We start from the raw sequence: 14,856 nt of genomic DNA, 5'->3' as shown, positions 1-14,856 counted from the left end.
CCATATACAGTCATCAAACCCAGACACTATTAAAGATGCCAAGAAGTACTGGCTGGTATAGCTATCTCCTGAGAAGCTCTGCCAGAGCCTGAAAAATAGAGAGTCAGATGCTCACAGCTAACCATTGGACTGAGAACAGGGTCCCCAATGGAGGAGTTAGAGAAAGAACTGAAGGAACTGAAGGGGCTTGCAACCCCATAAGAACAACAATATCAACCAACCAGATGCCCGAGAACTCTCAGGGACTAAAGCACCAACCAAAGAGCACACATGGAGGGACCCATGGCTGCAGCTGCATATGTAGCAGAGGATGGACTTGTCTGGAATCAACAGGAAGAGAAGCCCTTGGTCCTGTAAAGGCTTATTTCCCCAGTGTAGGGAAACATCAGGATGGGCAGTCTCTTCAACAAATGGTGTTGGCTCAACTGGCAGTCAGCATGTCCTTGTACAAAGCTTAAGTGCAAGTCAATCAAAGACCTCCACATAAAACCAGGTACACTGAAACTATTAGAAGAGAAAGTGGTGAAGAGCTTAGAGCACATAGACACTGGAAAAATTTTCCTGAACAGAACACCAATGGCTTATGCTCTAAGATCTAAGATCAAGAATAGACAAATGGAACCTCATAAAATTGCAAAGTTTCTGTACGGCTAAGGACACTGTCAAGAAGACAAAACAAAAACCAACAGATTGGAAAAAGATCTTTATCAATCCTACATCTGATATAGAGCTAATATCCAATATAATACAAATAATTCAAGAAATTAAACTCCAGAAAAATCAAACAATCCTATTTTTAAAATGGGGTACAGAACTAAACAAAGACTTCTCAACTGAGGAACACCGAATGGCTGGGAAGCACCTAAAGAAATTCTCTACATCCCTAGTCATCAGGGAAATGAAAATCAAAACAACCCCGAGATTTCACCTCACACTAGTCAGAATGGCTAAGATCAAAAACTCAGATGACAGCAGATGCTGGTGAGGATGTGGAGAAAAAAAAGAATACCCCTCCATTGTCCTCTATTGTTGGTGGGATTGTAAGCTGGTATGACCACTCTGAAAATCAGTCTGGTGGTTCCTCAGAAAATTGAACATAGTACTACCTGAAAACCCAGTTATTCCACTCCTGGACATATACCCCAAAGAAGTACCAACATCTAACAAGGACACATGTTCCACCATGTTTATAGCAGCCTTATTTACAATAGCCAGAAACTGGAAAGAACCCAGATGTCCTTCAACAGAGAAATGGATGGTACATTCATACAATGGAGTACTACCCAGCTATTAGAAAACAATGACTTTATAAAATTCCTAGGCAAATGGATGGAACTAGAAACTATCATCCTGAGTGAGGTACCCCAGTCACAAAAGAACACACATGGTATGCAGTCACTGATGAGCGGATACTAGCCCAAAAAGCTTGGAATGTCCATCAAACGATCCACAGACCTTATAAAGCTCAAAAAGAAAGAAGGCCAGACTGTGGATGCCTCAGTCCTTCTTAGAAAAGAGAACAAAACACTCAGGGGAGGAAATACAAGGTCAAATAGAGGATCAGGGATTGAAGAAAAGATCATTCAGAGGCTGCCTCACCTGGGGATCCACCACATAAGCAGCCATCAAATCCAAGCACTATTGCTGATGCCTAGAAGTACTTACTGTCAGGAACCAGATATGGATGTCTCTTCAGAGGCCCTCCCAGAGTCATACAGATACAGTTGAGGATGCTTGCAGCTAACCATCAAACTGAACATGGGGACCTCAATGAAGGAGCTAGAGAAAGGACTGAAGGAGCTGAAAGGGTTTTCACCTCATGGGGAGAACAACATTATCAACCAACTAAACCCTCCACAACTTCCATGGACTAAAACACCAACGATTGAGCACACATGGAGAGACCCATGGCTCCAGGTACCTATATAGCAGAGGACGGCAGTGTCTGGCATCAATGTGAGAAGAGGCCTTTGGTCCAGTGAGGGCACATTTTCCCAAGGTAGGGGAATGTCAAGGCACTGAGGTAGAGAGGGAGATTGGGAGAGGGTTCACCTTTGTGGAGACAAGTGGAGGTGCAGGAGATAACATTTGAAATATAAATACAGAGAGTATCAAATAAAAGATAAAAGATAAAAGATAAAAGTCTTATGCTCTACAACCCCTACAAAGTGGGTAGGAAAATGTACTCCCTTTGTAAAACTGCCTATACTCTGTTGTCTTTAAAAGACAATGAATTATAAAACAAAACAAAGCAAAACAAAACAAAAAAACAAAATGAAACAAAGCCCTAGAGAACTCCATTCCCATCTAAAATACTAAGACTCTTCATATCTAAAAAACTCCTTCTTAAGAAACAAACTGTATCTTTAGTTCTAAATTTTCTTCACGGCCTTATGCTAGACTATTATAAATATTAATTAATAGCATTTCTCTGAACTGGAGTAGTTGCTATAATGTAATATTTCTGCAACTAGAACATTGACAAGTCACTTAAAGAATTCCTTAAATTCATTTTAGGATGACTATCAAGTATTCCAGACTTCCCTTAAACTAGCTGAGTATGACCATGAACTTCCAATCCTCCTACCTACATTTTCTAAACACTGGAATTATGTGTTAAGTCCTATCATGCCCAGTGTATATTGTGTGGAGAATCAAGCTCAGGGCTTCCTGCATACTAGGCAGTACTCTCAAGTGGAACAAATTCCTAGCCCAACTTTTTTTATTTTAATATAAGGGAACTTTCTGGTTCATTTCAAATGTTTTTAAATGCTTAATAAAATACTAGACACTAGAATACTCTGCAAAGTACAAAAATGCTACTTAAGAAACTGTATTCCTTTGTCTTTGCAGCTGTCTTACCCTTAACAGAGGAGGATTGCTGCTGTGGTTTGCCCTGTCTAAGGTGCTGTCGAACATGTTGATCAACTTCTGTTTCTTCACACTCAGCCACGGTGTGTGGACCAGGAGGAGCAGATTGTAAAGTTGCAGTCTGCTGCTGAGGAAGTACATTCCTCACATACTTGCACTGGGAATCTCTGCGTTCCTCTAAGCATCCAGCAGGCTTCTTTTCCCTTATCTTTTTAATCAGTGTTACACGGTCCCTAATGGACTTAGCAACAGCTTTGGAATCACTTTCATGGAAGAATCCAGACTTGACCTACAGAAAAAAACATAATAAATAAACTCCTTCTTTAAATTTTTAGCTTTATTTGAATCATATTTGTACCCCAAATCCAAGATTCTAGTAAATAACTGATAACTAAATAGTTGGTATATGCTTTTTAAATTGGACATGTACACATATGAGAGAGAGCCTTTAACTGATGCAAGAATAACACTTCAGGGTATGAGGCAAAAGGATCTTGTAGTGTCAGTTACAAAGCCTGTCTTAAAAACCAGTAGCAGCCTGCCCACTATTGACACCTGAGAAATACAGCTAACTGAAGTGCTATTTTATCTTGTGTGAGCACATTATCTGATGCTGTAAAGTGGAACAAACTTAGTGAGAAATGAGCTGCTAGAAAAACTTTAAATATGTGGAGGAAACAGAAAAGTAGCATAGAGGAAAGGAAATTTAGAAGTGAATTGACATCCCCCAAATAAAAATACTGTCTACTAAAAACAATAGGGATGAAGTCTGGAGCATTGAGCAACATTCTAAGTAAAGGAGTGTGTGCTCACAGCAGGGTATTTGCATTATTATAATAGTGAGAAAACAGGAAAGGAACAGGATGGGCAGCAGAGAACATAGTTTGAAGTACCATAGTATACCAGTAATATTTAGTCTTATAGTTTAACTTTTTCTTTTTGAGACAGTATCTCATGTAACACAGTGATCTTAAATTCACTATTTATGTAGTTCAGAGTGATCCCTACCCTCCTAAGTACTAGGATTACTGGCACGTACCACCAAGTCCAGCCTATAGTCTGCTTCTTAAAACCTAAGAATCTATAGATCAAAAATGTCATGGTAGTTAGAAGATTATTAAAATGTTAATGAGAATGGTAAGCCCATCCCTTGGAAGGTAGAGCCGTGGGTTTTAAGGTGAGCCTGGGCTACATTTTGATTATCAGTTCAATCAAAACTACACAGCACAATCCTTTCTAAAACCAAACTAAAATGACAGAAAACAGATGAAGCACACATATCTAACTTTGCCCACCTTAAAGTTCTCAGTAAACTTACCTCATAGTAAACTGAGTTTAAAGTTACAGATCAATGAAAACAAGCTTAGATATGGTGGCACACACGTGAAATTGCAGGAGTGGGAGGCAAAGGAAGGAACATCAGTACTTCAAGGCCATCTTCAGCTACACAATAAGTTCTAGGCCAGTTTGGGTTATATGAAACCCAGTCTCAAAGAACCAAAATCAAACAAAAACCACAAAGTAATGGATCTATAATAATAACAATAATAACAATAATAATAATAATACTTGAGAATTAGTCCAAAAAGCCTAACATCCAAATAATAGAAGTTCCAGAAATGAGAAACTACAAATCATCTGATCCTCCTTCCCAAACCTTCTGAGAGCTAAGATTTCTTGTATATATGGGTATGTGCATATGAAGGCCAGAGGCCAACATCAGAATTCTTCCTCTATTGCTCTTCACCTTATTTTTTTGTGACAGGCCCTTTCAGTGGGCCTCCTACTGTCTTCACCCACCCAGAGCTAGGGTTAAAGAGCTATACCGCACCACCTTACACAGGGGCCAGAAATCCAAACTTAGGTCCTCTTGTTTGCATAACAGGTAATTTATCAACGGAACCATTTCCTCAGCCCCCAATTTTATTCTAACAAAAACAATGTTGTACTGTTGTTTATAGTGTGTGTGCGCAGATTTAACATATCTTGCTAATAAAAAATACTTTACAATGGCATAACAATATAAATACGGAAAACAGAAGAGAAATCTGGGAGACATGCTTGACATGCAAGCATGGTCACTTGGGTTTAGAACTCCAGCACCTGTATAAAAAGCAGAGCAAAAAAGCACACATTTATAATGCCTGCACTGGGGAGGTAAAAATATATGCATGTGCAAATGTGCAAGCATACCTGTACAAACACAGTAAGGCGGGGGGGGGGGAAACAAGCGCACAGAAGAACATGAAAGGGAAGAAAGCAATGAGCAGTAGGAAAAAATTAATCAGTCAGGATACCATAATGTGTAGGGAAAATATTCCTAAGATTTATTTACCATTTCATACGCTACTTCCTCAGGTGTATCTGCTTCTAAGTTAAAACTGAATTCAATAGCTTCATTGTCTTTATGTTTGCCTTTTAATTTCTTAGGATCTTCAACCCAGAGTCTTAGAGCCAGGGATGAATTTGAGCAATCATCTTCCTCTGCTAACTCCACCCTCAGTCCAGTATCCTCAGCAAAGAATGCATGGTTTAGTAGGTCCTTGATTGATAACCTAGTAAACAAAATATATTTCTCATTACCAATTCTCCCAGTCATCTCCCAGTAAGATGCAATCCTTTAAATAGAAAAGTTAATTGTATTGAAGTGAGAATCTTACTTTACATTTTCTATTAATCCATTAAATGTTTTCTTATTAAAACTACACCTTATTATCAAATTATTACTAGGGACACGAAAATGTCAACTTACACAAATACAGAATGATCTTAATTAGATTAACCAGTAACATATCTTGATAACAAAGTCTAATGCACATGAAAGTAAACCTAAAGAGAATTGTTAAGTTAGATTTATTAGCTTCCCTTAAGACACTGGCTTATATTATTAAGACTAAAATAATAAATTTTCAACAAAGGAAACTAAAAGAAATTCCCAGATATATAAACTCTAGGGTGAATTGAGAATGCAATTTCTTACAAATGTTTTAAATGGATATTACTCAACAGTTATCCAGTCTGGAGGTGTGTGTAGTAGCCCGTTCCTGTATCACAGCAGTTGCCAGCTTGTGTTACATAGTGAGTTCCAGGATAGTCTGGTTATAGAAGGAGACTGTTTCAAAAGGCCTGTTTTTCTTTTTTTAAAGGCTATTTAATCAGTGTATACATCACTCTTTAGAAGAATGTCATAGGTGAAGCTAATGTGGTCCAGTGAAGGACAGTAGTTTCTCCCTCTGTAGCCTTGGCTGACTTGAACTTGCTATATAGACCAGACTGGCCTTGAACACAAATAGATTAGCCTATTTCTGCATCTCAAAGGCAGGAATTCAAGGGGTGTCCTACCATTATCACCTTCTTCTTTTCTTTCTTCTTAAAAAAATCAAAACAGAGTCTTACTATATAGCTCAAACTAGCCTCCAAATCTCAATTATTCTGTCACGACCTCCTATGTACTAGGATTACAAGCATGCCCAAGCATACTCAGCTCCAGTGGTTTACTAGAAGTACTGAACTCTAATTTTAGGCTATACTATACACATAATGGGTAAAACTCTAGATTAATATCAAATTCTAACTGTCTATGAAGAAAAGCAAGAGGATATGGCATCAAAGGATCCTTTTGCAAGCTAGGGCAAATAAATTTTCTTTCACAAACTTTTAAGATAAGAACATTGTAATTAATCTGTCTGTATCTATCATGTCACATAGAGAGCCCCTGCTGTAAAATACATATGGATAACAGTGTCTGTAACATGAAGGATTTTAAAACTCTTTATTTTTAGCTTTAAAAATGATGCAAATACGTAACTAAGGCAGTGTGATAAAAATGACTCACTTATTAGTTTTAACAATAAAGTGAGATATGTTTAAGAAAGTATAAACAAACTGAACCCTTTCTTTTAAAACTTTTAAGTATTTTTCTGAACAATAGTGGCAGCAGAACAAAATACTGATTACTTACTACTGACAACATATTGCTGTTAAGTATTCTATATACAGACTTGATCATTTGAATCATCAAAATATTACCTATTTTGAGGAATGAGTAATTTTAAGGTGACATTAAATGTAGGTCTAAGTTTTAATTTTAGCATGGTTTTGTGGTCTGTGCTTTTTCTAGTGCAGTGAAGACTACTTTTGAGTATTTTACTGTTCTTTAGTCAGATTATGATTATAAGCAACAATCAAAATCTAAAATAAAACTATGAATTCAACACAAAATATTTAGTGTATTTATTACACTTTATATAGAGGTCAGAAGACAACTCATACAAGTTGGTTCTCTCCTTCCACCATGTGGATCCTGTTATAGAAATTTTTTATCCCAATCTCAGATTTCTACCCCACGTTATAATCATTTAGTTCCCAGATAAAAGACATGCAACTTTTATTATTTACAATAAGCCTTAATTAGCACTAGAGCTGGGCAGATACCTACCATCTATGTTGTTAGAATCCACTTTCCTATCAATAATCCTGAGTTATTACTTACTATGCTTCATCTGGGCTGCTCTTAACTCCAATTGGCCAGCCCTCAGGGCCATGTTTTCTTGACTCTTAAGTCATGGAGTCTCTCTCCTCTGCTTCCTCCTCCTCCTCCTCTTTTCCCTTCTCTCCTTCCTCCTCTTTCTCCTCACCTTCTTCTCCAACCAGGTCACTCCAAACCCTCCAACCATCCAGTAATTGGCTGTAGCTAATTTTATTTAGCCAATAGTTTTAAACCAAGGAACAAGGTTTGCACAACAAACGCTTGTAAACATAAGAGACTTGTAGGCCTAGACCTGCTATAAAATTTAGCATTACAATCCATAGCAACAGACCAAACCTCAACAATTTCCCCCTTTTAGTCCAAATAAAAAGGCTCTTTCTCCTTATAATAATAAACAACATACCCTAGGTTATTTTTTTTTAATCCAGTCTGTTAATAATAAACAACATACCCTAGGTTATTTTTTTTTAATCCAGTCTGTTTGTATTTGGCAATTCAGGGGAAAGTATTCTATTATCTATCCTATCCTGGTGAGTTCAGAGTTCTGTATCTAAGCTAATTTCTATTGTAACTTGTATTACACTCCTAAAATTATCTTCTTAAACCAAGAACATCCTTTAAAATCCTAAACAACTAGAGAGAAGAAGCCACCAGGAAAGGAGATGGACGATGAGCACATGGTCTGGAGAAACAGCAAGTATGTGGGGTACACCACTGGGGAGGTATCCAGACCATCAGTTATAAAGGTAAATTAGGGGTGACCCCCCAGTAATTGTCAAAACCAAATAAAATAACCATAGTCTGAGCCTCATTTATTTGTAAGCAAGTCAGGGATAAACTTAATGTGGTTGTACTACAGGGCCCTAATTTCAAACCCAGGTTCCCAGGCTTGGCAGCAAGTAGTTTTATCCACTGAGTCACCTCGCTGGTGCCATACAATATTTTCAACTTTATTTTAAAGAACATGTTTAAGACTGGATGTAGTGGCACATACCTTTAATCCCAGCACTTGGAGGTAGAGGCAGGTGGATCTCTGTGAGTTTGAGATCAGCCTGATCTACAGAGTGAGTTCCAAGACAGCTAGAGCTAATTGTAAGAACCTATCTCAGAACAAACAAATGAAAACATGTCTAGCGCATGTTTAGCAATGTAGTTCAGTGGTACAGCACTTGTCTAACAAGTATGAGGCCTTAAAAACAATATTTATCATATGATCCAACTATCCTAATTCCAGGCACATAGTCACAAAGTTTAGGAATACAGACTTAAACATATGTCATACTTCAATATTCATATAATTCACAGTAACTAAAAGGTACTAAGGTTATACCTCAATGTCAGAGTACCTGCCTAAAATGTATAAAGCTGTGGGTTTTATTTCTAGGACAGAGAAGAAAAGAATACCCAACAGGTGAAATTAAATATTTATTAACACATGAATGTATAATGAAAATGTGGTATAAATGTACAATTTATTCATTTTAAAAGAAATGAAATTCTGATACATGCTACAATAAAAATCAACTTTGAAAATCCACGCTAAATTGGGACTGGGTAGGATTGAGTGGGGTAGGGCGGTGTGTGTGTGTGTGACACATGCCTTTAATCCAAACACTAGGGAAGCAGAGGCAGGTGGAGCTTTGTGAGTTTGAGGCTAGCCTGGTCTACAGAGTAAATTCCAGGACAGCCAGGGTTGTTACACAGAAAAACCCTGTCTCAGAAAAAAGAAAGAGAAAGAAAATCCAAACTAAATGTAATAAGCCAAACATAAAACAATACAATAAACATTCTACTTATGAGGCACCTAGAACAAGCATATTCACAGACATAGAAAGTAGAGTAGAAAGACATCCTTCTCCAGGATGTCTAGCTAGGCACCACCCTGCCACCCTGCCAGCCCTGATCCACAGGCCCCACCCATGCCATATCCAACCTTTCCACCTAGCCAGATCCTCCACATCCTTCTCCTTGGTCTAGCAAGATGTAGAACTAACAAAAAAAATGTACACAATATGAAAGATCAAGGCAATATCCAACCCCCCCAAACCTCACCAGTTCTATAAAAATGTCTACCAATGAAATTACCTAAATAAACCCCAGGATACACAATTTAAAATACCAGTCATAAATTTCATCAAAGGATTCAATGATTTAAAGAATACCCCCCACACACACAATGAAATTAAAGAGAATAAACATTGGAATGATTCCTCCCCTTCCCCCAAAAAACAAACAAACAAAAACATAAGCCTGATAGAAAGAAATGACAAAAGCAATCAAGGATTTGAAAACAAAATTCAATAAAGATAAATACTAATAAGGACTTGAGTTAGCTAAACATGACCTGCAAAAGAATGACAACAGTAGACATGCTAATATGGAAGGAGAAAATTCCCACAGACTCAACTCTAGACAAAGAATTATAGGACACTAAGAAACACTAAGAGTGGGAGAAGTGCTTATCCCAGAGGAAAAGCCCCCAAATTGGTTATTCAATATAAAATGGTTAGTTCTAAAAATACATACATACAAGTAACTTTATACAGACTGAGCAGGTTGTAGTGATGCATTTAGATATGTGTGTGTGTGTCCCCATCCGTGTATGTGTGTGTTAACATGTAACAAAATTAAAAAAAAAAAAAAAAGAGTCCATGAAAATGTGTCCAAGAATATTTTCTGAAAAAGAAGATAGAATAAAGATGATCAGGGTCTGGAAGGAAGAATTCTGAATTAGTGGTTACAGAGCTATAGCTTCAAATAAAGAAATATTTTGAGGGTTGACAGTGGTGATGATGAATATATAGCAATATGAGTGTACTTAAAATATGGTTCTGAAAGACACAGATAAAAATGGCTAAAATGGGGCTTGGGAGATGATTCAGCAGTTAGGAATATTTGCTGCTCTTCTAGAGGACCCAGATTTGGCTTCCAGCACCCACAGTGGGCAGCTCCCAACTGCATATGATTCCAGATCCAGGGGATGTGATACCTTTTCTGGCTTTTGCACATACCTACATACACATGGTACATATACATACACCCAGACACACAAACGCATACACATAAAAATGTTTAAAAAGCATTCAAAAGATGAAACTGCCAAGTTAAATTAGCAATTATACACAAATAAAAAGTAAAAGCCAATACTAAAGAAGTTATCTATATAAAAACACCCCTTGAATAAAAATATCCATATTACTTATACCATTATTGTTGGCACAGAGATATAAAACCAAATGCAATCTATCTGTTTACTCTAAACTACTTACACAAGCAATTTATTACCTGCTTTACATTTTACTTTTAAAATTTTATTTCACCTTACTATTAAGTTGATGGTGATCAAAGTTTGTCCCAAAAAACACAAATGTCAGCTCAAATTCAGCACATGATAGTGAGGTTTAAAATTTCAAACAGCATGCAGTGATATACATTACAGTATCCAGGATTAAAATGCATTCATTTCTATAATGTTATAATCCCACCAACCTTTTAGATTTGTTTTGTCTAATACATCCTTCAATTATTTCTTTCACTTCAGGGTCTGTGACTTTATTGAAGCTGGCTGGTTTTATGCCCTGGGAGAAAATGGTTACAAATTAAACAACTGAAAGCACAAATCAACATGACATTTATTAAACACTTTTACCATAAAAAATCAAATTATTCCATGAGATCATTATACCTATAAATTTAACTTATAAATTTTTAACCAGGGTCTCACTACATAGCCCTGGCTGACTTTAAAGACTTTTATGTCCTCAGTTCTCATCCGAGGTCTTGTGATGGTTTGCTTATGCTTGGCGCAGAGTGTGGCACTAATAGAAGGTGTAGCCTTGTAGGAGAAAGTGTGTCACTCTGGGGGTGAGCTTGGATCCTCCTAGCTGCCTGAGGATGCTTAGTCTGTTCCTGGCTTCCTTTGGATGAAGATGTAGAACTCTCAGCTCCTCCTGCACCATGCCTGCCTGGATGCTGCCATGCTCCTGCCTTGATGATAATGGACTGAACTTCAGAATCTAAGCCAGCCCTAAATAAATGTTGTCCTTTATAAGAGTTGCCTTGGTCATGGTGTCTGTTCACAGCAGTAAAACTCTAAGACAGGTCTCAAGTCCTTTAGGGGTTGCACATCAGATATCCTGCATATCAGATAGTTACATTATAACTCATAACAGTAGCAAAATGACAGCTATAAAGTAGTAACTAAAATAATTTTATGGTTGAAAGTCACCACAACATGAAGGACTGTATTAATGTCACAGCATTAGGAAGGCTGAGAACCACTGCTCTATGTAAGACCAAGCAGGTCGAAAACTCATAGAAATCTGCTTGCCTCTGCCTCCCAAGCACAGAGAATACAGGCTGGGGGAACCATAACCACCCAATTTCAACTTTTTAAAGTTACATTTCATTACTGGTGAGGGAGGGAGGATCATCGCTCACATGTGGAAGTCAGAAAATAACTTGCAGGAGATAGATAATTACCTTCCATCATGCATTTCCTCGGGGAAGGAACTCAGGTTGTCAGGCTTGATGCAAAGCACCTTTACCAGCTGAGCCATCTCGCTAGTCCAAGTTTAACTTTTTAAAAAGAATTTTTATCACAACTCCATAAATGAAAATTGTAAGTAATCTAATCATAGTAATAACTGAGGGACATATAGACTAAAAATACGATTGTAATTATTAATATGGGGAAGTCTCACAATTTAATATGAAATAATAGGGGGAAACAAGAAGGTGTGTGTGTGTGTGTGTGTGTGTGTATCATATTCCTAATTAAGAAAATATAATAGGACCTAGAGAGATGGCTCAGTGGTTAAGAGCACTAGTTGCTCTTCTAGAGCATCCAAGTTCAATTATCAGAATCCATACTGAGTAAATGTTACTCTGGCTCCAAGGAATCTGATATCGTCTTCTAACCTCCAAGGTTACTCATCAACATGCATGCAAGCATCCATTTATAAACAGATACATGTAATTATTTATTTAAAGGAGAGTTAATAATGGACCTGCAAGATGACTCAGCAGATTAAAGGTGCTTGCCATCATACCTGATGATATGACTTCAATCTCTGGAACCCACAATAAGGTAGAAGAAAGATAACAGACTTCCATATGCTGTCATATGACTTCCATGCTCACATTCTAACAATATGCAACACACAACATGTAATAAATAAAATGGGGGCGGGGAGTGAGAAGGCTTGATCTGAGTTCCAATCCCTACTCCACAATGTGTCAAGACAGAACTGACTTATAAGAGTTGTCTTTTAACCTCCATACTCAAGAATGTGATTGTAAGAAGCACACACACACATACAAACACACACACACACACGTATATGTGTGCATACTTGTACAAGCGCACACTAGATGAATGAAATGCATTTTAAAAAGTAAAATAAAAAATGCTTTGAAAAAGCAAATATAGTAACTATTTTTGAATCAGAAAAAGTAGGTTTATCTGCTTGTGTGATTTGAGGCAGGATCTCACTTATATGCCAAGGATGGCCTCAATTTCATGATCTTCTGTTTCAAATTCCCAAATAGCTAAGACCACAGGCATGCTTTACAGGACAAATAAAATGAATGTGGTTTAATAAACTCTTGAAGCCCAGCATAATGGCCTAGGCTTGTAATCCCACTACTGGAGAAGTGTAGGCCAGAGGATCAGAAGTCTAAGGTTATCCTGGGTTACTTAAGAGTGAAAGAAAGCATAACTTAAAAAAAAAATAATAGATTCTCTATTTCTAGTACTCTGAATTTAATTTATTTCAAAGTCTTTTTAAATGGCTAGAAGCCATAAGCAAATTGTGTGTGTACATCAATACAATTGTATATTATAAAGTATGAAAATATATAAATAAATTTATAAAGTCTTTTTTCTAATTTAGTAACACTAATACAGAGATAATTTTTCTTAGGCTAATTATCAGGTTCTAAGATTCTAATAAGACATAAAATCCAGAAAGTTAAAATAACAACAACAAAAAGCTGTAGTTAGGATGGCAGCAGAGCAGCTGCTGCTGTGTGACTCACTAAAGGTGAAAAGCCAGAATAAAATAGACTCTATTCTAAAGAGAAAAAGAAACAGGGAGCTTCAAGAAGTCACAGAAAATGCAGAGGAAAAGTTGGAAAACATACAGAAAAGAAGTCAAGTTCTTCACAATTCCAGGAGCACTGAACTCTGACAAAAGGAAAAGCAGCTGAAGCCTTCAGAAGGTGGACCAGGGGTCCTGGAGAAAAGACACTGCAAGTCCTACTCTTAGAATAAGCCCACACCCTTCCCAAGTCTCAGAACCAGTTCAGAGGAGACAGTGACTCCTTCAGTGGATAAGACAATGGTGAGGAATTCCATCCCTGTCACACTGACTTGGAGGGCAGGATTGGGCTTCATCCTGGGGGCAGGCAGTTATTAGAAATTAAGCTACATTAAGGACCCCAAAATAGGAAATAAAACTTAAGGGAGGGAGCCTGAATTTAACTTACCAGAGCCACAGGACAAGAGACAGTCCAGGAAACACTTGTAGAGAGCTGAAGGCCATGACCAACAAGCAAAGAAGGGCAGGTAGCAGGAGGCTTGGCTAACGATGAGAAATGCATAAAAGTAACCCTGCTCTCAGTTAAAGTAGCAGATCAACTGAGAACAATGTAAAATCTGATAGCCTTGAGCCTTAAGTCAGAAGGCAGATCAACCTCCACAGCCATCAGTCTGCTATTCACTTCTATAGATTTGAAAACCTCAGAGCCTCCAGTGGAATACTTGAAATCCACGGCCTCATCCCACCAGAAGGATGATTAATATTTTAAAAGGTTGGAAAGTATAAAGATAGGTCTTTCACCTGTACGTATTTTGACAGCTAAATGTCACAAATAGTATATCTAAAATATATGAAGAACTCCAAAAACTAAACACTATCAAAAGACCTTTAAATCAAAAGGTTTCCATATAATCTGAATAGACAGTTTTCAAAAATAGAAAGACAGAGAAACTGAAGATATGGCTCCACTGTTCTCCAGAGGGCATGGGTTCAATTCTTATCATTCACACAGTGGCTTACAAGCATCTGTAACTCCAGTTCCAGGGGAACTGATGCTCTCTTCTCATCTCCACAGCTACCTGGCATGTATAAGGCACAGACAGTACTGATGAAAAACACTCATTCATATAAAAGAAAATAAGTCTCAAAAATTAAAGTGTAAGTACAAATTACCAATATATGCTTGAAAAAATGTTTAGTATCTTCACTGCTCAGAGAAATACAAATTAAAACTGCCCCCAAGATTCCATTTTACCCTAGCTAGAATGACTATTAAAAAAAACGAAAGGAATCAAAGAGATGAGTCAACAGTTAAGAGTGTATATTATTCTTGCAGAGAACTCAAGTTCAGTTACCAGCACTGACACTGGGTACAGCTCACAGCTAGGTGTAACTCCAGTTCCAGGGAATACAATTCCTTCTTCTGGCCTCTACAGGAACCTGTACTCATTTGCA

General features: G+C 37.5%; 1 protein-coding gene across 2 annotated transcripts in view; it reads right to left on the bottom strand.

Annotated features, from left to right (window-relative positions):
* The window catches only part of WNK3 (WNK lysine deficient protein kinase 3), a gene marked incomplete at both ends in the record, with an annotated part of 97,699 nt that overhangs the window by 63,253 nt on the left and 19,590 nt on the right, over positions 1-14,856 (bottom strand). For both annotated transcript variants that reach the window (XM_080909811.1, XM_080909812.1), the window contains 3 exons: positions 2,863-3,160; positions 5,207-5,426; positions 10,850-10,938. In XM_080909811.1, the coding sequence (XP_080765937.1) occupies positions 2,863-3,160; positions 5,207-5,426; positions 10,850-10,938 (607 nt within the window). The remainder of the gene's footprint in view (positions 1-2,862; positions 3,161-5,206; positions 5,427-10,849; positions 10,939-14,856) is intronic.

This window comes from Micromys minutus (assembly GCF_963924665.1).
Source record: "Micromys minutus genome assembly, chromosome: X".
Lineage (NCBI taxonomy): Eukaryota > Metazoa > Chordata > Mammalia > Rodentia > Muridae > Micromys > Micromys minutus.
The sequence above is the reverse complement of the archived record's forward strand: the minus strand, read 5'-3'. Positions and strand labels throughout refer to the sequence as shown.